The sequence below is a fragment of the Amblyraja radiata genome, chromosome 2 (assembly GCF_010909765.2).
Source record: "Amblyraja radiata isolate CabotCenter1 chromosome 2, sAmbRad1.1.pri, whole genome shotgun sequence".
Classification (NCBI taxonomy): domain Eukaryota; kingdom Metazoa; phylum Chordata; class Chondrichthyes; order Rajiformes; family Rajidae; genus Amblyraja; species Amblyraja radiata.
In genome coordinates this window covers 139,252,595-139,277,617 of record NC_045957.1, presented here as the reverse complement: position 1 = coordinate 139,277,617, position 25,023 = coordinate 139,252,595, and the positions used below count along the sequence as shown (strand labels likewise).

The window sequence follows — 25,023 nt, the reverse complement described above, 5'->3', positions numbered from 1 at the left end:
GTTCAAGCACCTTGCATTTTGTCTTATCCTGTCTCCAAAAATTGTGATTTGTCCAATCTGTTACGAGTCTTAACCCCACATATTTACATTCGAATTTGGAGATACTGTGTGAAAACAGGCCCTTTAGGCCCAGAGACCATCCCTGTACACTAACACTATCCTGCACATTAGGGCCAATTTACAAATTTGCCAAAACCAATTAACCTACAAACTGATACCTCTTTGGAGAGTGGAAGGAAACGCGAGCAACTGGAGAAAACCCACGTGGTCACAGGAAGAACGTACAAACTCCATACAGACAGCACCCAAAGTCAGGATAGAACCCGGGTCTCTGGTGCTGTAAGGCAGCAACTCTACTGCTGTGCCATTGTGCCAATATACCTCCCTTTCTTTTATTTTGGGTGCTGCTGTACTCACTCTATACTCATGACTGCGTAGCCGGTCACAGTGCGAACTCCATCATCAAGTTCGCTGACGACACCACTGTTGTGGGACGTATCACTGATGAGGATGAGTCGGGGTATAGAAGAGAGATCGAGCAACTGTCCATATGGTGCCAGCGCAATAACCTGGCCCTCAACACCAGCAAAACCAAGGAACTGATTGTGGACTTTGGAATGAGTAGGATGGGGACCCACAGCCCCATTTATATCAATTGGTCAATGGTTGAAAGGGTCAAGAGCTTCAAATTCCTGGGTGTGCACATCTCTGAAGATCTTCCCTGGTCCGAGAACACTAATGCAATTATCAAGAAAGCTCATCAGCGCCTCTACTTCCTGAGAAGATTACGGAGAGTCGGTTTGTCAAGGAGGACTCTCTCTAACTTCTACAGGTGCACAGTAGAGAGCATGCTGACCGGTTGCATCGTGGCTTGGTTCAGCAACCTGAGCGCACTGGAGAGGAAAAGATTACAAAAAGTAGTAAACACTGCCCTGTCCATCATCGGCTCTGACCTTCCTTCCATCGAGGGGATTTATCGCAGTCGCTGCCTCAAAAAGGCTGGCAGTATCATCAAAGACCCACAACATCCTGGCCACATACTCATCTCCCTGCTACCTTCAGGTAGAAGGTACAGGAGCCTGAAGACTGCAACAACCAGGTTCAGGAATAGCTACTTCCCCACAGCCATCAGGCTATTAAACCTGGCTCGGACAAAACTCTGATTATTAATAACCCTTTATCTGTTATTTGCACTTTATCAGTTTATTTATTCATGTGTGTATATATTTATATTACGGTATATGGACACACTGATCTGTTTTGTAGTAAATGCCTACTATGTTCTGTGTGCTGAAGTAAAGCAAGGATTTCATTGTCCTATCAGGGACACAGGACAATAAACTAATTTGAAATCGAACTCAATTGCTGCCATTCTTCTGGCTTATCTTGCCAGCCAACTTTATGGTTCCTTGTGCATTCTTGCCACTTACTCAACCCCCACAACCACTGTCTTTTAGTTAAATTGTCAATCTCTAATGCTATGCTGTGATGTACCCCATCAATGATTGTATTTTGACAATAACTATCATCCGAGAATTGCATTCTGTGTGGTGAACGGTTGGAAAATATATTTTGACTTAAACAAACTGCACACTGCTACAGGTATTAAATCAATCGTTGCAACATCATGGTTTGAAGGAGGTAACTTAAACTCTGACTCCCTGGGAAAGCAGGAATCCAACCAAAATAGCGGAGCAAGATGCATAATGATTGTGATGGCATGACTTGTACGCAGTCACACTGATTAACCTTCAGTGCAGCAGCCCTTTCCTCTTGTATTTATTTTATGAATTTGAAGGCCAATGTGAAATTTTAGTTATGAAAAACGAATTCCCCTTATTTTCAGGCAATCTCCAGAATTTATATTCAATATGTGGGAGTAAGGCGGAGATGGTAGGAAGCACAATACCATTTGGGTATATTTCATATGCAGATGGTGACCTTGACCCCCCCCCCCCCCCCCCCCCCCCCCCCAAGGACATTCACTCCTCTCTTCAGATTGGGTTGAGCTGAGGATTGGCCAGGCCATAGTTTTTGAGGGTCAAATCCAACTGAGCCAGAGATCTACTCAAGCCAAAACTAGAGCAGAGCCAAACAGAAAATGGTGAGTCACACTGTAAACTGAGAACTGTGGGATCAGATTTGATGTGTTCAAGGCAGACGCACATGCACTCCTATGAACTGAAAAGCAAGAGAATAGCTGGAGTTATTGTCAGCTTGAGCACCAGAGACTAATTCCCTTGATTTTAACATTCTGAGCTCTCACTGAGAGTGATCTGGGAGTATGGAATTGGTCTTGATTTGCTCTTTACCCCAATTGGAATATGTAATCACTGGGTTATTGGGTTAAGATGTATTGTTGCTGCTGCATTATACTCTGAGGGACAAGGACAAAAATGCAAGATTCAGCCAGCTGTTGCTCTAAAAGGTCTACATTCAGAGCAGCAAAAAGTGCGCAAACCATGGCTTTACACAGGCTTTGGGATCACCAAATTTAACTCTGCATTTTTAATTAGAGTAAGGTTCAGGACACTCTATCATGTATAGCAGGGGTCAGCAAGCTTTTCTGCCAAGGGGCCAGGACATATGACTATGAGCGGATGACGGGCCACATCTATCACGTGTACACGTGGATCCCGTCCCCTATCCCGCCCCGGATAGCAGGCATCAAATCTCGTGTTCACATAGATCCAGCCCCTTCGAGGACGCCACCCGGAGCACTGAGCTCAAATATCACACTTGCGCGACCCCGGCTTACTGACAACCCCGATCCTGCCAGTGAAGCCCAGACACAGGAGGTGCATGGCCGTGCCGGCGGCTTTGCGCAGAATGCGGTACAGCTAAATCACTTTCCAGGTATCGGAGGTAGAAAGAAATGCTTAAGAAACACTCCAGCATTTTTTTTTCTCTACCATCGACTTTTCCAGCATCTGCAGTTCTTTCTTAAACATTGCAGATACCGGAGATGACTGAAGTCTGCGGGCCGGGTGATTGAGGAATAAAAAATACGCCTGCGGGCCGGATGATTTTGGGTTACGGGCAGGATTCGGCCCGGGGGCCATAGGTTGCCGAACCCTGATGTATAGTATTTGCAATTAAAACTCTCAGCCTGGATTTAAAACATTGCTTTAATATTTTACATGTTGGTATACTGTACTTTGCTCATTACAGCACAGTAAAATTACATTTAAAAATGTTAGGATAAACTTTTGCAAAAGGCCACACATGATAAGCACTTATTGCCATTGGGTGTTTCATGATTTGTTAAAACGGATGACAAAGCACAAGATTAGGCAAGGGACAAGTGTGAAGAGGGGTCCTGAACTGAAACGCCACCTACCCATGTTCTCCAGAGATGTTGCCTGACCCACTGAGATAATTCAACAGTAAGTGTCTGCTATTGCTTGGTAAATGTGCATAACACCTGTACATGCTACCAACTTAGAAATTCCTTCACACAATTCCACAAATGGTATTATGCAGTTGCAAACTTGAACAGAGCAATTTGCACACTCTTTTGGATTTTTTTTAACTCTGAAAATGTTGACTTTGTTTAGTTTTCCTTTTCCACAATGTTTAGAGATAACAGCCCTGTGCTTCCTCCACTCCACCCTCAACAATGTAGCATGTTGCACAATATTTGCTGATAGTGTGCGTAACAAATCTCACCGGTTCGAAAATCTGAAGTTTTAACTCAAAGAATGAAGATTTGTTAAACGGTTAGATTAAGGGCTGGTTCTCAAACTGATCTCTTGTGCTTTGTTTAAAATGGTGATCAGCCTCCGAGACAACCTCTCGTTTAAAAAAAAAAATCAATTTCAATCAGTGACTCAGTTACTCACAACTTCATATCCTCTGGATCACTGGTGGTGGTGGAAGGGTATTTTTATGTTTAGAGGTTTGTGGTGTACCTCAATGATCAGTGCTGGGCTCATTGTTTATATCATCGATTTGGATGAGAATGCACGAGGCACGATTAGCCAGCTTGCAAATGATAGTAAAGTATATAACTGGTGAAGATGGTTATCAAAAATAACAACAAGCTCCTGAACAGTTGTACAAGTGAGCTAAGGAATGGCTAGTGGAGTTTAATGCAGATAAGTGCAAACTCTTGCATTTTGGTAAGTCAAACCAGTACAAGACTGGGTCAGGTGGCAGAGGTATGCGTTGGGGAACAGTTCGGGTCCAGTGATCACAATACCATTAGTTTCAATATAATTATGGAGAGGGTCAGAACTGGACCTAGGGTTGAGATTTTTGATTGGAGAAAGGCTAACTTTGAGGAGATGCGAAAGGATTTAAAAGGAGTAAATTGGGACAGTTTGTTTTATGGGAAAGATGTGGAAGAGAAATGGAGTACATTTAAAGGTGAAATTTTAAGAGTACAGAATCTTTATGTCCCTGTTCGGTTGAAAGGAAATCGTAAAAATTGTAAAGAGCCATGGTTTTCAAGGGAAATTGGACACTTGGTTCGGAAAAAGAGGGAGATCTACAATAGGCAGCATGGAGTAAATGAGGTGCTTGAGGAGTATAAAGAATGTAAAAAGAATCTTAAGAAAGAAATTAGAAAAGCTAAAAGAAGATATGAGGTTGCTTTGGCAAGTAAGGTAAAAGTAAATCCGAAGGGTTTCTACCGCTATATTAATAGCAAAAGGATAACGAGGGATAAAATTGGTCCATTAGAGAGTCAGAGTGGCCAACTATCTGCAGATCCAAAAGAGATGGGAGAGATATTGAACAGTTTCTTTTCTTCGGTATGCACCAAGGAGAAGGATATTGAATTATGTGAGGTAAGGGAAACAAGTAGAGTAGCTATGGAAACTATGAGGATCAAAGAAGAGGAAGTACTGACACTTTTGAGAAATATAAAAGTGGATAAGTCTCCAGGTCCGGACAGGATATTCCCTAGGACATTGAGGGAAGTTAGTGTAGAAATAGCAGGGGCTATGGCAGAAATATTTCAAATGTCATTAGAAACGGGAATAGTGCCGGAGGATTGGCGTACTGCGCATGTTGTTCCATTGTTTAAAAAGGGGTATAAGAGTAAACCTTGCAATTATAGACCTGTTAGTTTGACGTCAGTGGTGGGCAAATTAATGGAAAGAATACTTAGAGATAATATATATAAGCATCTGGATAAACAGGGTCTGATTAGGAACAGTCAACATGGATTTGTGCCTGGAAGGTCATGTTTGACTAATCTTCTTGAATTTTTTGAAGATGTTACTCGGGAAATTGATGAGGGTAAAGCAGTGGATGTTGTGTATATGGACTTCAGTAAGGCCTTTGACAAGGTTCCTCATGGAAGGTTGGTTAAGAAGGTTCAATGGTTGGGTATTAATGGTGGAGTAGCAAGATGGATTCAACAGTGGCTGAATGGGAGATGCCAGAGAGTAATGGTGGATGGTTGTTTGTCAGGTTGGAGGCCAGTGACGAGTGGGGTGCCACAGGGATCTGTGTTGGGTCCACTGTTGTTTGTCATGTACATCAATGATCTGGACGATGGTGTGGTAAATTGGATTAGTAAGTATGCAGATGATACTAAGATAGGTGGGGTTGCGGGTAATGAAGTAGAGTTTCAAAGTCTACAGAGAGATTTATGCCAGTTGGAAGAGTGGGCTGAAAGATGGCAGATGGAGTTTAATGCGGATAAGTGTGAGGTGCTACATCTTGGCAGGACAAATCAAAATAGGACGTACATGGTAAATGGTAGGGAATTGAAGAATGTAGGTGAACAGAGGGATCTGGGAATAACTGTGCACAGTTCCCTGAAAGTGGAATCTCATGTAGATAGGGTGGTAAAGAAAGCTTTTGGTGTGCTGGCCTTTATAAATCAGAGCATTGAGTATAGAAGTTGGGATGTAATGTTAAAATTGTACAAGGCATTGGTGAGGCCAATTCTGGAGTATGGTGTACAATTTTGGTCGCCTAATTATAGGAAGGATGTCAACAAAATAGAGAGAGTACAGAGGAGATTTACTAGAATGTTGCCTGGGTTTCAGCAACTAAGTTACAGAGAAAGGTTGAACAAGTTAGGGCTTTATTCTTTGGAGCGCAGAAGGTTAAGGGGGGACTTGATAGAGGTTTTTAAAATGATGAGAGGGATAGACAGAGTTGACGTGGAAAAGCTTTTCCCACTGAGAGTAGGGAAGATTCAAACAAGGGGACATGACTTGAGAATTAAGGGACTGATGTTTAGGGGTAACATGAGGGGGAACTTCTTTACTCAGAGAGTGGTAGCTGTGTGGAATGAGCTTCCAGTGAAGGTGGTGGAGGCAGGTTCGTTTTTATCATTTAATAATAAATTGGATAGTTATATGGATGGGAAAGGAATGGAGGGTTATGGTCTGAGCGCAGGTATATGGGACTAGGGGAGATTATGTGTTCGGCACGGACTAGAAGGGTCGAGATGGCCTGTTTCCGTGCTGTAATTGTTATATGGTTATATGGTTATATGGTTAAGACCTTCATTATGAATGGCAGGGCCCTGGAGTGTTGTAGAGCAGAGGGATCTTGGAGTTTCATCCCAGATCCCAAAATATCAGTTAATTGGCCTCCTGTGAAATTGCCACTACTATGTAGGGAGTGAATGAAGAAGAGGTATAACATGGAACTAGTGTGAACTGACTTGATGGGCTGAAAAGCCTGTTTCTGTGCTTTATCTCTAAACTCAAAGCACATCCAGTTGTGGATTCTTTGCTTTGGAAAGTTCAAGGGCAATTGAAAATGAACATTAAATGTTATCAGTTTCACTGATACAGATTCCCTTGACTCAAAAATAGATATAATGCTCTCTTCTGGAAAAATATGCTTCAATCACTGGTGCTTTGATTTGTTTTCCAACCCAAGACTCCAGAAGCTGGTGAAGTCTAGCTTTCTCTGGAGCTGATGCATGCTGACAACTGCAAGAACGTGTAATTAATTGATATAGAACTTCACACTGAAATTGACTGTTCTGGACAATATCATTCCTTTGATCAACAATCAATGTTAGCTTGCTCATGAGCTAGCATTCAGATTTAACATACTTTATCATTTCCATGACAATAATTCATAAGTTATTCAGTACCTTGTAAATTTTACTGATGCTGTGACATTAGCTGCAGGAATTAATCCATCTGCCTTTTATACAATCTGTCTGAAGAAGGGTCACAAAAATGCTGGAGAAACTCAGCGGGTGCAGCAGCATCTATGGAGCGAAGGAAATAGGCAACGTTTCGGGCCAAAACTCTTCTTCAGACTGAAGAAGGGTCCTGGCCCAAAACGTCACCTCTCCGTGTTCTCTGGAGATGCTCGCTGACCCGTTGAGTTACTCCAGCACTTTGTGCCTTTTAGAAATGTCTGGATGGATGGGGCAAATATTTTCTCTTTTTATCTAGGCAATTTAGAATTTTTTTTCCTCCAATAAAACTTGTATGTGAAAATATTGTCTCACTTTCAAATAGGATGGAAGTTGAACTTCCTATTTGAATTGGGACAATATTTTCACTTGCACGTTGGGTGTATATGTATAAAACATAACTTGGTGTTTTCTGATGTTTATGACCTGTTACAGATGAAGACTGAATTCTGTAACAGGTGGGGTCCACATGGTTGGGCGTGGAGCGATGCTGTTGAGTTTACCATTCCAGCTTTGATCCAAAAATACACAGCTAATCCCCGTGAATGAGCTGAGACCATCAGGGTTTTCATGGTAGTCAATAGATCCTTGATGGCTTTTCCATCTTTCCAGGTGAACAGCTGCTTGAGCATAGCCTTCATTGCAGTAGCAAAACTTGGAGCAGAGGGAGAGGGGAGTTCTGCATGGGTCAGGGTTTATACGAAAAATATGGATGATGTGACGGCTGCAGTTAGTGGAAAGTAATCATTCACTGTGCTTTTGGACTTTTTATTGTTGGCATGCAGGAGATGATATGCAGAGCAATGGAAGCTTCAGTTTTTTTTTAAAGTGGATGCTTTCGTAAAAAAATTCTTGAAGAAGATTGAGGGTTGTTATATTTTGTGTGTCTTTTAAAAGGCAAGCTGAATAGTTTACACCGAACTAGTTAATATTGACGATCATTGGGTTTAGTACTTTTTATTATTGGCTTTGTAATCTGTATACCTGGATCTGGAAAAATTTAAATCTCGTCATAGCAACCAGGGAAATAAAATAAAGGCTAATTATACCTCAAAGCTAATATCAGTAATGGTGACCAGGTGAATTTTTTTTTGTTTTAAACGCTCTCTGGTGTTAATCATTGCAGCCACATTGGAGAGTAGGAAAATATGTCCTTCGCATCCATCTCTATTTGAGAGCTCTAGGGCAATTGAAAATGAATGTTGAATTATATCATTTTCACTGGCACATACATTCAACTAAAAAATAAACTGGAGCATATTTATCCAAAAGGGATTACAAGCCATCAAATAATTAGGAGATAGACATGTATTTGAAATAATGCACAGGTTTTGGTACTAAACAAAATGTACACTATTTTTGAAATAACATGATCAAATTTACCCCTTTAATGTAGTTGCATATTAGTTTTTAATATGCACCTTTTACACACTACTTTCAGGAATACGTGTTCGGCACGGACTAGAAGGGCCGAGATGGCCTGTTTCCGTGCTGTGATTGTTACATGGTTATTATATGGAAACAGGCCCTTCGGCCCAACTCGCCCACACCGGCCAACAATGTGAGACGCCTGTATATCCGCTTGTTTCGTTTTGGTCTAGGGTTATACAAGGTGATTTGTTTTTCTCCAAAATGGTCTTGCATGCATAAATTACATTTTTTTGAAGATGTGGAAAAGCAGTTCCAAAATTTGTTTAATTATTGGTAATAAATTCCATGGTAAATCAATGCAGCAAAAAAAATTGTTTAACGAGTGCATCAGTTTATTTTTGCCTTAACTTTGACAAACTAGATTAACAAACTCCAGGGAATTGGGTGATTTCTCGTCCATCTACAGACAATACCCTGGGTTGTTGACTTTAGCATGACTGCATTTGGACCATGTGTCTTGGAGTATGTGGCTTGAGAGGAATGGCTAAGGTTGAATGACCATCTCTGTCACAGGTAACAGACTACTGACCGACATCTATACAAATCCACTGACACCCATGGCTATCTGGACTACACTTCTTCCCACCCTGATACTGTGAGGTCAATCTTTCCCTCCCCCCCCCCCCCCCCCCCATTCCCAATTCCTCCGTCTACGCTGCATCTGCACCGAGGATGAGGTGTTCCAAACCAGGGCAATCCTATTATAGATGAGGCTCTCACCAGGGTTTCCTCTATATCCTGCAGCTCCGCTCTCACTCCCCATCCTCCTACTCGCAACAAGGACAGGGTCCCCCTTGCCCGCACCTTTCACCCTACCAGCTGTCGCATACAACATAAAAACCTCTGACATTTTCGCCACCTCCAACGGGATCCCACCACTGGCCACATCTTCCTATCTCCTCCCCTTTTCTGCTTTCCGCAGAGACCGTTCTTTCCGTAACTCCCTGGTCAATTCGTACCTTCCCACCCCCTCTCCTGTTACTTTCCCTTGCAACCGCAGGAAATGCTACACTTGTCGCTTTACCCCCCCCTCGACTCCATCTAAGGACCCAAGCAGTCTTTCCAGGTGAGGCAGAGGTTCACCTGCACCTCCTCCAACCTCATCGACTGCATCCGCTGTTCCGGGTGTCAACTTTGCTACATCAGTGAGACAAAGCGCAGGCTTGGCGATTGCTTTGCCCAACACCTTCGCTCAGTTCGCAATAACCAACCTGATCTCCCGGTGGCTCAGCACTTCAACTCCCCACCTGTTCCGAATCTGACCTTTCTGTCCTGGGCCTCCGCCATGGCCAGAGTGAGGCCCAGTCCAAATTGGAGGAGCAGCACCTCATATTTCGCTTGGGTAGTTTACACCCCCAGCGGTATGAACATTGACTTCTCCAATTTCAGGAAGTCCTTGCTTACTCTCTCCTTCCCCTTACCTTTCCACCTCACCCACAGCCTACAGTCTCCACCTCTTCCTTTCTTCTTCCCCCCCCAGAAGGGTCTCGACACAAATTGTTTCCTATTCCTTCTCTCCATAGATGCTGCCTCACCTACTGAGTTTCTCTAGCATTTGTGTCTACCTTCCATCTTTGGCAGCTATAACCCTACTCTCCTTGTGTGGGGGCTATGGCCATGAACTCCTGATTCAGTGCTGATGCAGTTATTAACCTGAAATGTTCACCATTCCCTCACAGCTGCTACCTAACCTGAGTATAGCTGGCATTTCTTACCTTCTCTGGATCAGCAATATTCTGCTCCTCTATTTTCACTTTGCTTTCTAGTTGTATGCTTTGACATATGGCATCAGTAACAGGAAGCACGATCAAAGGAACAAATCTGCATTTGGAATTATTTTCAGCCATTTCGACACAAGTGAATCAAAAAACCCACGTCAGTAAAGGCATTTTGAAGCTGGATTTTCGTAGTGTGTGGATTAGTTACTCTTCGTAATGCAGAAATTGCTCCACTTGTTACCATAATTGCTGTATATTTTATGGGTTAAAGTGAAATCCAAGGCTGAGTAGGGTATAGTCGCATCTTGAGTCACTTTCAGTAGTGAGAAGATTGTACATAAAGCAAACTTGTGTATGCAAGCTGTTGCCCAATTCCTTGGGGAGGCATAAGCAACAATTGTGGAGCACCACTTTTCCAAAAGCCAGGTGTGAAATCCCTACTGCAGCTGGGAATGAGTAGAGATTTTTTGCCGTTTGCATCCAGTATTGTGTGGCACCTGGTAAAGTCAACAATCGCTGAATATGTATTTAAACCTGTTTTGCTATTTGCTTGTATCTGTAATTATTTTTTGTTTGAAGATTGCAAAGATCCTTTTGTGCTTCTCTCTCTTTGTCCTCTTCCTCTCCACCCCCAGGGGTATGCTTGAAGACTAGATATTGTTCTTCAGTTTTTGAGCCATAAGGATTGCAAATGAGTTATCTTGACTTTGAGTCTGTACCCTAGTGTATTAGAGGACAAACTCAGTAGAATAGTAAAATTAAATTAAATTAAATTTCTTTATTTATATAGCACATTTTTAGTCAACTTGCATTGACCCCAAAGTGCTTCACATAATTACATCCACACACACAGGCAAAGGTGGGTGAAGTGTCGTGCCCAAGGACACACACAGGCAAAGGTGGGTGAAGTGTCTTGCCCAAGGACACAACGACAGTATGCACTCCAAGCGGGATTCGAACCAGCTACCTTTCGGTTGCCAGCCGAACACTTAGCCCATTGTGCCATCTGTAGTAGTGACAATACAATTCCGGTCTGTCACTTGGGTGGTCTCCTCGTTAATATTTCAGTGGCTATTTAATCTTTCGACCTTGGCTTTTGCCTTATAAAACTGATAAATGAAAGTTTGAACTGAGATGAAGATCCAACCATCAGCTGTGTGTTTGGTGGGGATTGTTTCCCCCAGTATTCTAATTACACTTGACCACATTGTAGTTTAGCTCAGAGATACGTGAGGAAACAGGCCCTTCGGCCCATTGAGTCAGTACCAACCAGTGATCATTCCATACACTAGCACTATCCTACACACAAGGGATAATTTACAATCTTTGTTGAAGCCAATTAACCTACAAACTTGCACATCATTGAAGTGTGGGTTGAAACCGGAGCACCTGGAGAAAACCCACAAGGTCATGGGGAGAGTGTACAAACTCTGTACAGACTGCACCCATAGTCAGGATCGAACCTGGACTCTGGCGCTGTAAGGCAGCAACTCTACCACTGTGCTGCCTCAAGTACTTGAGTTTCAATTGATTGTATTCATGTATTGTATTATCTGACTTGATTGGATATCGTGCAAAACAAAGCGTTTCACTCTAACTAACTCTGCACACATGATAATAATAAATCTTAAAGCTGTTTCCTGCCATTCTGGGGTGATGGCATAGCTCTAAGGAATTATACTGCTTTGCTCTGAACCTTGCCTCAGGAGAAACTATTTCTATTTCTTGCTCCTTTTAAGATGCAGCAGTTAAATTGGTTCTTGATCTTCCGTATTCGTGTGATGCACACCTGGTCTATCAACCTCTCCCTGGCATTGTTCCAATGAATCTGTCCTGCATGCTTTTAAGGACGGATATCCTTCCTGAAGTGTTCGAATTGAAAGCAGCACTCCAGATGGAACTGAACCAGGGCTCTGAAGCGCTACTATAAAGCTTGCATTCCTTTGTCACCCACTCATCCTGAGAAGGGACAAAATGCTGGAGTAACTCAGCGGGACGGGTAGCATTATAATGCTGCATTACTCCAGCAATTTGTGTCTATCTTTTGTGTAAACCAGCATCTGCAGTACCTTCCTGCACATCCTGAGAAGGGACTTTCATTATCATTTCAAAAGCAAGTGCACTTATTCATAAATTTTTATTTGCTTTTGAAATTAAACTCCTCGATCTCCCACCTCTGCAGTTGCTAATTTCCTATTAGCCATACAAAAAAAGTAATCAATTTATTTGATCTGATGGAATATTCTTCCTCCACTTTGATCTCTGACTGCCACAAGTTCTTGACATCCAGTTTATCAATGATACTGCTCCTATCTACAGTATTTTGTCTATTGCACAGCTCATGTTGCAAGTAAACTTCAACATTCTCTGTCTGTTATTCATTTTACTACATTTTTTAAACTAATTTGGTAACTAGTTATGCCCCACTCCTACTCAAGCTGGTGGCCTGCTTCTAACTCCCACGCAATCTTAGGATGATATGGCTGGGTTTGTGGAGAACAAAAAAACGTTGGATGTGATTAAAGTAAGATTAATTAAAAACAAGTTATCCAGCTGGTTAAGCACAAACTCCATAAGTATCTGCATTTGAATGATGCAGCACCCAAGCACTGTTCAGTATACCCAAACAACATTCAGGCATTTAAACTCTTGAGGATTGGCAGTGCTATCTAATCTGTAAAGTTGAATGCTTATATTTCCAGCAACTACCCCTTCCTCGGTCATCAAGGCAAAGGAGTTTGTTATTGACTTCTGAAAATAGCGTTGAGAACATGCATCAATGATGCCAAACTGGAGATGATCAGGAAATTCAAGTTCTAAGGTATAAACACCACCAATTTGTCCTCGACCAACTGCATTGAAGCAATAGCTGAAAAGTGCACCATTGCCTCTTTCCTGAGTAGACTAATGAAGTTGGGCATGTCTCGAATGATTCTTACCAACTTCTACAGATCTTCCAAAGCATCTTCTAATGCATCTTATTGCGATACAACACAGCTTGGTGTGGCAGCAGCTTGTCCGAATATGGAAAGCACTTGCAGAGAGTTGAGGTCTTCACTTGCAGAGTTGTATGGCATTTTATTTGGTTATTAACAGCCAAAATACTGAACATAATACAAACTAAAATGGCACTTTTTTCATTCAAAGGATGAATTATTTGTTTTGGAAATGAGGCACATAAGATAATATGTGAGCAGCTCGCAGGAAGATATATTGTAATTGATTACTTAATTACTGTTGTTTAGATTGTTCATGATCAGGCAAAGGGGCTGTTCTATTCCTAGGCCTAGATGTAGGCTGACTCAGATGTGCTTCAATGCCAGAGATGCTGCAACCCCCCTCCGTTGAGCCTCTCGTCTTGCACCATTTTGCCATCAACTTAATTCAGATGTATTGAGTATCTCTGAGCCAAGGATCTGCAGGTGCAGGTTTATATTAAAAATGACACACAGTGCTGGAGTTAAGGGCCTGTCCCACGAGCATGCGACTGCATGCGGCAAGCGCGACCTAACGTGGTCGCTTGAGCTGTACGGCCTCGCGGGGCCGGTCCCACTTCGATCGCCGGAGCCGTATGGAGTTGTGCGGAGCTGGTCCCGACATTGCGCGAGGCTCCGAAAAACTGACACTGTCCAAAAATTCCGCGCGGCAACGGCCTACCGGCCCGCAGCCGCATTGAGGCCGTACGCACCGCTTCGACGGGCATACGCAGCGTCTCGACGCCGTACGTCACGCGCGAACTTCCCGCGGACTTCGCTCGAACTTCACGTCAACTTGTACGGGATCACTCGACCTCCACTCAGCCCCCGCTTCCGGTTTGGTCGCGCTCGCCGCATGCAGTCGCATGCTCGTGGGACAGGCCCTTTACTCGGTGGGTCAGGCAGCATCTCTGAAGAGCATGAATAGATGACATTTTTGATTGGGAACCATCACAATCAGTCTGAAGTTCCCGACCTGAAACATCACCTATTCATGTTCTCCAGAGAGGCTGCCAGACTCTCTGAGTTACCCCAGCATAATGTTTTTTTTTACTGAGTTTCCTGAGCTTCTGTTCATCAACAGAAGTTGAGATTTGAAGAATGCAATACAATGGGGGCAGTGATGCAGTGTTGAAGGGTTGGATTGTCATCCATAATTGACATGACCTGTGTGGCTGCTATCATTAAACTCTATGCTATTTAGAGTTTTAAAAGCATTTATGAGAACACTTTTGAAGTCATTGTGTCTATTTTTCCTGTCAGTGGTTTTCTTCTTTATGCCGAAATGCTTTTCCTATATTTTCCAGTTTCCACAACACAAGCAGTAATGTTTTCCCACTCTGTAGAATCATCTTATATCCCCTGGGTGTAAATATCACTAACAACCTTTGGATCAGCCACATTGAAGCGACAACCACGAAAGTGCACCGAAGCCTCTACTTCCTGAGGAGACTGAGGAAATTCAGCGCATCTCTTGACTGATTTGGAGCTTGGTTTGGGAACAACTCTATCCAAGATTGCAAGAAATTGCAGAGTTATGGATGAAGCCTAGACAATCTCAGAGATCACTCTCCACCATTGATGCCATCTACACTTCATGCTGTGTCAGGACAGCAGCCAACATAATCAAGGACATTTCGCATCTCAGTCATTCGGTCATCTCCCTGCTCCCGTCGGGCAGAAGCTTGACAGCTTTCACCACCAGCTTTTTCCCCTCTGTTGTCAGACTTCTAAACAGCCCTTCAACTCGGGTATTGTCCTGATTCTCCAGCCTGCCTCATTTTGGACCTGATATGGACTTTTTCCTCTGGAACTGGTGCATTAAAATGCTGAGAATTTGATTATGTTCTCTTTCTTTTTGCTCTGCCTATGTGTTTATTGTCTAGAGGGAGTACAGAGAAGGTTCACCAGTCTGATTCCTGGGTAGTCAGGGCTTTCATATGAAGAAAGACTGGATAGACTCGGCTTGTACTCGCTAAAATTTAGAAGTTTGAGGGGGGATCTTATAGAAACTTACAAAATTCTTAAGTGGTTGGACAGGCTAGATGCAGGAAGATTGTTCCCGATGTTGGGGAAGTCCAGAACAAGGGGTCACAGTTTAAGGATAAGGGGGAAATCTGTTGGGACCAAGATGAGAAAAACATTTTTCACACAGAGAGTGGTGAATCTCTGGAATTCTCTGCCACAGAAGATAGTTGAGGCCAGTTCATTGGCTATATTTAGGAGGGAGTTAGATGTGGCCCTTGTGGCTAAAGGTATCGGGGTATGGAGAGAAGGCAGGTACAGGATACTGAGTTGGATGATCAGCCATGATCATATTGAATGGTGGTGCAGGCTCGAATGGCCGAATGGCCTACTCCTGCACCTATTTTCTATATTTCTATGTTTCTAATGTTTGCATTGATTTTATTCATGTATAGTATATCTGATTTGACATTCACCTTACACATACCATACAATAGAACTTTATTCATCCCCAGAGGGAAATTGGTCTGCCAACAGTCTCAACACACAACAGGTACAAGAAAACAGGAAATTAAAATTAAATTAAAAGTTAAAAATTAAAATAAATAAAATAAATAACAATAATAAACCTAAATGTATTTAGAAGATGGCCAGAAAATTGGATGATGCTCTGTTCCAGATTTTTTAGAGCAGAAATGCATATTTCTCTGCTCAGCAGCATTTAATCAGGGAGGTTTGCATAGTTTTAAAGCACCACTGTGCGTCTCAAAAATAATCTGCAATGAAACTTGTTTAAGCCACTGTGCAGAGCTACTGCCTTTGTAATTGCTATTCTTTTAACTTTTGATATTTTTCTTTCAACTGCAGGGATATTTTCTCCTTTTTGCTCACAATTTCACCCTGTTCTTAGCATCCCCAATGGTTAGTTATATGGGCTATCTTTGTCCGTATCTTGCAGAAACTTTAAGCATCTGTGCTTCTGACTTGCAAGGGGTCCAAATGACAAATAAATTGTATTGTACATCCAGACTTGCCCCTGCCCTCTCGAACTTCCAATTTCTTAATTTAGTATCCCATTGTAAACACTGGCATGTCTTTCCTCTAAGGATGGTGATTTGGTGCTCCAGGCTAAAATCAAGCTTCCTCTCTCCTGTTATTATAGTATCACGTTTGCTTAATTTAATCATGGATTTAGTTTCACTGTTGCAGTTCGACCAACATTGCCGGAATTCATCCTTCAATGTTTTTCAGCCAACTTTTTAAATCCTTCTCTGCATGCAAACGTGTAGAGTTGGTCAAAGTGAAAGGATGCTAATTAATTATTATTTTTTGATTTGAGACAATGTCAATAAGCTTTTCCCATTGAGAGCAGGGAAGATTCAAACAAGAGGACATGACTTGAGAATTAAGGGACAGATGTTTATGGGGTAACATTAGGGGGAACTTCTTTACTCAGAGAGTGGTAGCTGTGTGGAATGAGCTTCCAGTGGAAGTGGTGGAGGCAGGTTCGATTTTATCATTTAAAAATAAATTGGATAGGTATATGGATGAGAAAGGAATGATTATGATCTGAGTGCAGGTAGATGGGGGAAAAAAAGCGTTCGGCACGGACTTGAAGGGCCGAGATGGCCTGTTTCCGTGCTGTAATTGTTATATGTTATATATTAATGTGTCTTATTTGAAATGAAGATGATCTCCTTTCCATATAACAATTACAGCACGGAAACAGGCCATCTCGACCCTTCTAGTCCGTGCCGAACACGTATTCTCCCCTAGTCCCATATACCTGCGCTCAGACCATAACCCTCCATTCCTTTCCCGTCCATATAACTATCCAATTTATTTTTAAATGATAAAAACGAACTTGCCTCCACCACCTTCACTGGAAGCTCATTCCACACAGCCACCACTCTCTGAGTAAAGAAGTTCCCCCTCATGTTACCCCTAAACTTCAGTCCCTTAATTCTCAAGTCATGTCCCCTTGTTTGAATCTTCCCTACTCTCAGTGGGAAAAGCTTATCCACGTCAACTCTGTCTATCCCTCTCATCATTTTAAAGACCTCTATCAAGTCCCCCTTTAACCTTCTGCGCTCCAAAGAATAAAGCCCTAACTTGTTCAACCTTTCTCTGTAACTTAGTTGCTGAAACCCAGGCAACATTCTAGTAAATCTCCTCTGTACTCTCTCTATTTTGTTGACGTCCTTCCTATAATTAGGCGACTTTCTTCCTTCCCCTAGATGTAAAATGCCCAATGCATGTACCTGAAGGTTAACATTGACTATCTTGGTTCTAATACCAGCGAATTAACAAATAAATGGATTGTGTGCCGAGAACTGCTATTGGATTAGTAAATAGCTATGGAATTAAGAAATGGATAAAATGTACATGGTGGATGTTGGCGAGTTACTACTTCACTTGCTGCGGGTTGGGCTAATTTCCATATACTCCGTTGATAACAGGTCAACATTTGTTTTTATTGCAGCTTGATGATTGTGCGTTGCAGCTGTCTCCCAATGGCACCTACCTGGATCTGGAGTCTAACCTGGCTGAACAGAAAGATGAATTGGAAGGCTTCTTGGATGATCCAGGGTAAGACAAATGGTTTCATGTTTTGTCCAATTACAATACCATTTGAACAATACAATCAACTTTGAGACGTTGCATCTTGAGCCTGCCCTAAATATAAACTGTCGAACATTTCATTATTATGTCCACTGACCGTAAACACTGGGTAGTCTGCGCCACCATGCTGAACAGGCCTGAGTGATGTACAGTCGAAATGCCATCAATAGGTAACTTTTTCAATGAGAATTTTTGGCCTGTTAAATAGTAAGAACAATAATAACAAAGGTAATGCAGAGATACATCCAATTAATAGAGAAAGGCTTGGATAGAGTGAATGTGGAGAGGATGTTTCCACTAGTGGGAGAGTCTAGGATTAGAAGTCATAGCCTCTGAATTAAAAGGTGTTATTTTAGGAAGGAGATGAGGAGAATCACTTATGACCCTAAGACCTTATGAATTTGAGCAGTTGTCATATCTGGGGTTTTATCTCCAATTCACACATTATGTCATAAGTAATAGGAGCAGATTTAGGCCATTCGGCCCAGCAAGTCTACTCCGCCATTCAATCTAATTTGAGGAAGGACATCCTTGTGATTGAGGCAGTGCAGCGTAGGTTCACAAGATTGATCCCTGCGATGGCGGGACTGTCATATGAGGAAGGATTGAAGAGACTAGGCTTTTATTCACTGGAAATTAGAAGGATGAGTGGGTATCTTATGGAAACATCTAAAATTATAAATGGACTGGACAAGCTAGATGCAGGAAAAATGTTCCCAATGTTGGGCGAGTCCAGAACCAGGGGCAACAGTCTTAGAATAAAGGGGAGGCCATTTACGAATGAGGTGAGAAAAAACTGTTTCACCCAGAGAGTTGTAAATTTGTGGAATTCCCTTCCACAAAGGGCAGTGGAGGCCAAATCACTGGATGGATTTAAGAGAGAGTTAGATAGAGCTCTAGGGGCTCGTGGAATCAAGGGATATGGGGAAAAGGCAGGCACGGGTTATTGATTGGGGATGATCAGTCATGATCACAATGAATGGTGGTGCTGGCTCGAAGGGCCGAATGGCCTCCTCCTGCACCTATTTTCTATGTTTCTATTCATGGCTGATCTATCTCTCCCACCTAACCCCATTCTCCTGCCTTCTCCCCTTACCCCTTGACACCCATACTAAACATGAGTCTATCTCTACTATAAAAATATCCATTAACATTCTGTGGCATTCTGTAGCAAAGAATGCCACAGATTCACAACCATCTGACTAAAACAATTCCTTGTCATCACCTTCCTAAAGGAAAGTTCTTTAATTCTGAGGCTATGACCTCTAGTCCTAGACTCTCCCACTAGTGGAAACATCTTCTCTGCATCCACTTGGATAAAGACTTGGATAATTTCACGATTCTGCACTTTTCAATGAAGTCCCCCCTCATTCTTCTAAGCCCCAGCGAGTACAGGCCCAGTGCTGTCAAACACTCATCATATGTTAACCCACTCATTCCTGGGATCATTCTTGTAAACCTCCTCTGGACCCTCTCCAGGGCCAGCACATCCTTCCTCAGATATGGTGCCCAAAATAACTCGCAATACTCCAAATGCAGCTTGACCAGCCCCTTAGAGTTATTGGAGTCAGAAGTGTTTTCACATTTGACGAACTCCGTTCTTCGTTCAAACAAGAATTTTTAAGGAGAATGCCCACCTCTGACTGAATTTGGTGGGGTTTTTTCAAACTTTCAATTTGAATACTTGTAGAAGCAAGGCTGCCTTTTTTCTTTTTTCTTTTACACGAATATTCTTATACAAGAGTACATTTGCTATGTACTGATGGCACACGCCATCATTTGATTGAAAGATACAGCATGGAGACAGATACTTAAGTCCAAGTCCACACCAGCCTTCAATTACCCATTCATGCTAATTCTAAGTTAATTGCTCTCTCTCTCTCCCTCTCTCTCACTCTCACTCTCTCTCCCTCTCTCCCTCTCTCCCTCTCACACGCCCTCCCTCTCTCCCTCACTCACTCCCCCTCCCCCTCCCTCTCCCTCTCCCTCTCCCTCTCCCTCTCCCTCTCCCTCTCCCTCTCCCTCTCCCTCTCCCTCTCCCTCTCTCTCTCCCTCTCCCTCTCCCTCTCCCTCTCCCTCTCCCTCTCCCTCTCCCTCTCCCTCTCCCTCTCCCTCTCCCTCTCCCTCTCCCTCTCCCTCTCCCTCTCCCTCTCCCTCCCCCTCCCCCCCTCCCCCCCCTCCCCCCCTCCCCCTCCTCCCCCTCCCCCCTCCCCCCTCCCCCTCCCCCCTCCCCCTCCCCCTCCCCCTCCCCCTCCCCCTCCCCCTCCCCCCCCCCCTCCACCTCCTCCCCCCCCCCCCCCCCCCCTCCCCCTCCCACTCTCTCTCCCTCTCCCCCCCCCCTCTCTCTCTCTCTCCCTCTCCCTCTCCCTCTCTCTCTCTCTCTCTCCTCACTGATTCCACCTTTTTTGCCTTATGATGAAAGCAATTTGATATAAATAAGGTACTGCAGGGTCATAGGATGGACACCACTTGTGTTAATGTTGTTTCCACTGGGAGATTGTATCGTATCTGTTCTTGTCAGGGAAGTGTGACACAGTATAATGCATCCTTCCAGTATTAGTTTGTGGCTTTTCAAGTCATTACTCTTCAGGTTCTGTTTAACACTGAGTCTTGGAGAAATGCTGAAATTTCTGAAGCTATGCCAACAGAATAAACTTAAATCCAGATTTTATTTTCTACTGAGATGCCCAGTTGGCTGATGCTGGATGTTGCGCTAGTTAAAGACCTTTAAAACTCATTTTTGATTGTCATTGATGCCATACCACAAGTGTCATAGTTGTACAGTGTGGGAACAGGTCACTCAGCCAAACTCGCCCATGCTGATCAAGATGCCATCTAGTCCCATTTGGCCTAAATCCTTCTAAACCTTTCCTATCCACATACCTGTCCAAGTAGTTTTTAAATTTTAATATCTGCCTCAACAACCTCTTCTGGGAGCTCGTTCCATGTATTAGCCGTGGAAACGATGACCCTCGGGATCCTATTAAATATTTCCCCCTCGTCCCCCACGAAGTGTGTTCAACCGTGCACTTTCACTTTCTCTGTGCAGTATGGTTAATGGCACTCCACAAGAAAGTAGTCAATTGGTGGGCCATTACATCTTTCAGTGATATTGTAGAGAAAAACTCCATTCCAGAAATTGCTGCTTTGATGGTTTGGTTTAATTGATTTCACACTTGGCTTAGGGAAAAGGGTAACATTTTGCCCCTTCAAATGGTGAGTCAGAACTGGTTAAGTCCTGTCCTCTGCCATGGAATTGTCGATGGGAGTCGATCAGCTATGCACCCTTCTGGCTAGAGAACACTGCAACAGATGAAAATGCCTGAAAAGAGATCAAGGGGAATGTGCGCAGTATAATCATAGCTACCTTCCTGTTTCTGACATTTTATGGATTTGAGTTAACTATTCCCAAGAACAAACAAAACTTGGGTAAGATTATATGCTGTAATTTTATGCCCTACAAATATTGGCGGCTTTCGAGGATGCAATTCCAGTTGCCATCTGTTATTTTGCTCCGTTTTTTCCACTAGTTATACTTGAAACTGGGCCACGAGCTTTGCCAGGTTAATTGACTGTGGGAATGAGTGCAATAAAGCCCATTTGGAGTCCACCATGTGCTCTACTTCCTGCAATGGTCATTTAGGCAGCAAGACCCATCTATCGTTACTCCTTAAATTAGTCACCATTCCACGAGTGATTTGGCAAGGAGGCTGAGTTGCGTTGGCTCTTCCCGAGGGAAGTGTGAGGTTGGCTGTGAGGATTTGAGAGGCATTGACGATTGAGGTTGCTTCCCCAAGAACATTGGGTTACTCTCTTCTGTTCCATTCTCCTAATGCTTTAAAGATGGTCTGCCATCTGGATGCACAGGAATGGGATGGAGTCCAAAACTAGCTGCAGGTATTGAATTTATAAGGTTCCCAAATTTATGAGGCAGTGAATCTTTTTCCAATTAACTTTTTAAGACCACAAGAGCAAGATATCTGTAGTATACAGTACAATTTGGTGTAGATTATTTAAGGACACTGGGCATACAGTATCTTGGTGTTGGGTTACTCCAGCAGCTTGTTTGGTAGTGTGCCCACTGCCTGCACCACCTCCTGTGGGAAAATGGAAACATGGAACTTTGAAATCAGCGGTTAAATGCTTTTTCAATCAAATGTAAAAGAAATACTAAAGGAAGTTGTAATTCAGGTGTGAGTTTGTACTGACTTCCTTTTTGTAATATTTTATAGCTGATTAGGGAGCCTGATGACATTGCAAATTACAGACTCTCGGTTTTCACCCTTTTAATGAAAACAGCCTATTGCCTTGACCCGTAAACTTGCCTTAATAACTTCTCTCCTTCTATCCAGCATCCCTTGATACTGAGCGAACAAGGTGGCAATGTACTTGTGTCTCTCAGTTTAATAATTGAGGAAGTGGATTAGTTGGAATCCTATTGTTTTTGTTTCTTTTTCCCTTTCCTGAAGGCTGTCTGCTGCATAGTCCAATGAATGCATGTCTAAGAATGGAATTGCTTTAGGGTGTTCCCATACACTCTACCCTTTCCACTGGTTATATTTCATCTGCTTCTATACGGTTCACATGTTATTTACTAACAAGGTGTGTTAGCCGTTAGTTAAATTATTTATGGTCATAGAAACATAGAAAATAGGTGCAGGAGTAGGCCATTCGGCCCTTCTAGCCTGCACCGCCATTCAATATGATCATGGCTGATCATCCAACTCAGTATCCTGTACCTGCCTTCTCTCCATACCCCCTGATCCCTTTAGCCACAAGGGCCACATCTAACTCCCTCTTAAATATAGCCAATGAACTGGCCTCAACTACCTTCTGTGACAGAGAATTCCACAGATTCGCCACTCTCTGTGTGAAAAATGTTTTTCTCATTTCGGTCCTAAAAGAATTCCCCTTTATCCTTAAACTGTGACCCCTTGTTCTGGACTTCCCCATCATCGGGAATAATCTTCCTGCATCTAGGCTGTCCAACCCCTTAAGAATTTTATAAGTTTCTATAAGATCCCCCCCTCAATCTTCTAAATTCTAGCGAGTACAAGCCGAGTCTATCCATTCTGTCTTCATATGAAAGTCCTGCCATCCCAGGAATCAGTCTGGCGAACCTTCTCTATACTCCCTCTTTGGCAAGAATGTCCTTCCTCAGATTTGGAGACCAAAACTGTACGCAATACTCCAGGTGTGGTCTCACCGAGACCTTGTACAACTGCATTAGAACCTCCCTGCTCTTATACTCAAATCCTTTTGCTATGAATGCTAACATACCATTCGCTTTCTTCACTGATATAAACATAAAATTCTGATGCAGAAAACAAGCACTGCAAAACCGACCTTGCCACTCCAGTTCCCAGCCGTTGGAAGATTCAAGGCATGTTAATTTGAAAATACAATCTCTACAATTTGATCACAAGGAAGTTTCCATTCTATCAATGTTTGTATTTCGCATGTCTAATCTTGAAAAAAAATGTTGACGATATGTCACCTTAGATATAAATTCAATTTGACTTTTACAATTTCACAAAATAAACTTCCTGTTCTTTGTTTGACTGACCTGAAGTAGATCTTGAGATAACGAGGAGGAAGGACAAGCACCTGTCCATCTAGAAAAAGTGCCACCAGCAATAATTAACTTCCATCTGAATGCGCAACTAATGTTGGATCCCTTCAAGTTGAGAGGTGTCGGAGGAGATTTACTTTCTACGGGAAGGCTGGGTTGAGAGTTGAAGATTACATCTGGGATCGAGGCCTGCCATATCAGTTTGCAGCTAGCCCTTTGGAATATAATCATCTCAAAATTGAAGATATTTTAAAACCAATTTCATCCCAATTTTGAAAGAGCTGGACAGATAATTTCATTGTATTTCATTGAGAAAAGTGTTGATGGGTGTTTTCCAACTAAGACAATTCTGGTTGATTACCATCAGAATTGATGGATGATCAGGGACATTTGCTCTGTGCTACAGTCCAGATCTGAGGGTATCAAGCAGGATGGCCTTGTACTGTACATGATGGCCTAATATACACACCGTACAGCAAATGGGGATACCAAGAGAGTTCCAAAACTAGCTGTAGCATGGTGGGGGCAGCGGTAGACTTTGCTGCCTTACAGCGCTTGAAGTGCCAGAGACCCGGGTTCAATCCCGACTATGGGTGCTGTCTGTACGGAGTTTGTATGTTCACCACGTGGATTTTCTCCGAGATGTTTGCTTTCCTCTCAAGTGCAGGTTTGTAGGTAAATTGGCTTGGTATAAGTGTAAAGTGACTTGGTATAAACTTTAATTGTCCCTAGAGTGTGGAGGGTAGTGTTAATGTGCAGGGTTTGATGGTTGGTGTGGACTTGGTGTGCCGAAGGGCCTGTTTCTGTGCTCCATCTCTAAACTAAACTAAGATATGGACTCTTCAATCAAGTGATTGTCAGGTGACTGTGGCAGTAGCTGAATACAATGTTGGGCTCCAGACCAAACTCTAACAAACAATGCTTCAACTAGATGAACTTAATATTTTTATGTCCATTGTGAACAGGTAAACAAAACTCCAGAAAGGCATGTCCCTTCATAGCCCACTGGTCCTATGACCTAAATCTTGGTGGCAGAAATCCGATCTGCTTCCACAAGGCTAACATTTGGAAAGTATCGAGCTGATAGAGATCCTGATTGGTTCCAGAATCGTGTGCCATTCAACTGGACACTGTCTTCTCTGACATCAAGCTCTTTCTTCAACATCTGCTTCAAGGAAATGTTGCTTCCAGTTCCCAAGAAAAACCTGTGCCAATTGGGCATGTCTTTGAAAGCATCAGGGTCATAGATGGTACTTGGAAACACCAGGAGATAAAATAAGATGTCATTGTTTGTGATGCTAAGTCGACTAGCCTTTAACCAAATTATTCATGTGTTGAATTGTTCACCCTGTAAACGATCCTCAACTGTGGCAGTCTGCCAGACTTCATTCACTGATGCACAGCCTCTGTATTGAGCAGAGGTGAAGTACAGCACTTGTAGGCTGAGACCTTTTGTGAAGTGGGACTGTTATGCCCCTGTCCCACTTTGGAAACCTGAACGGAAACCTCTGGAGACTTTGTGCCCCACCCAAGGTTTCCGTGCAGTTCCTGGAGGTTCCCGGAGGTTTTTGTCAGTCTCCCTACCTGCAACCTCCGGCAACCACCTGCAACCTCCGGGAA

At 43.0% G+C, this 25,023-nt stretch overlaps 1 protein-coding gene across 17 annotated transcripts in view; it reads left to right on the top strand.

Moving 5' to 3' along the window:
- The window catches only part of fhod3 (formin homology 2 domain containing 3), a 637,022-nt gene that overhangs the window by 30,986 nt on the left and 581,013 nt on the right, over window positions 1-25,023 (top strand). For all 17 annotated transcript variants that reach the window (XM_033016429.1, XM_033016409.1, XM_033016394.1 and 14 more), the window contains exon 2: window positions 17,692-17,798. In XM_033016429.1, the coding sequence (XP_032872320.1) occupies window positions 17,692-17,798 (107 nt within the window). The remainder of the gene's footprint in view (window positions 1-17,691; window positions 17,799-25,023) is intronic.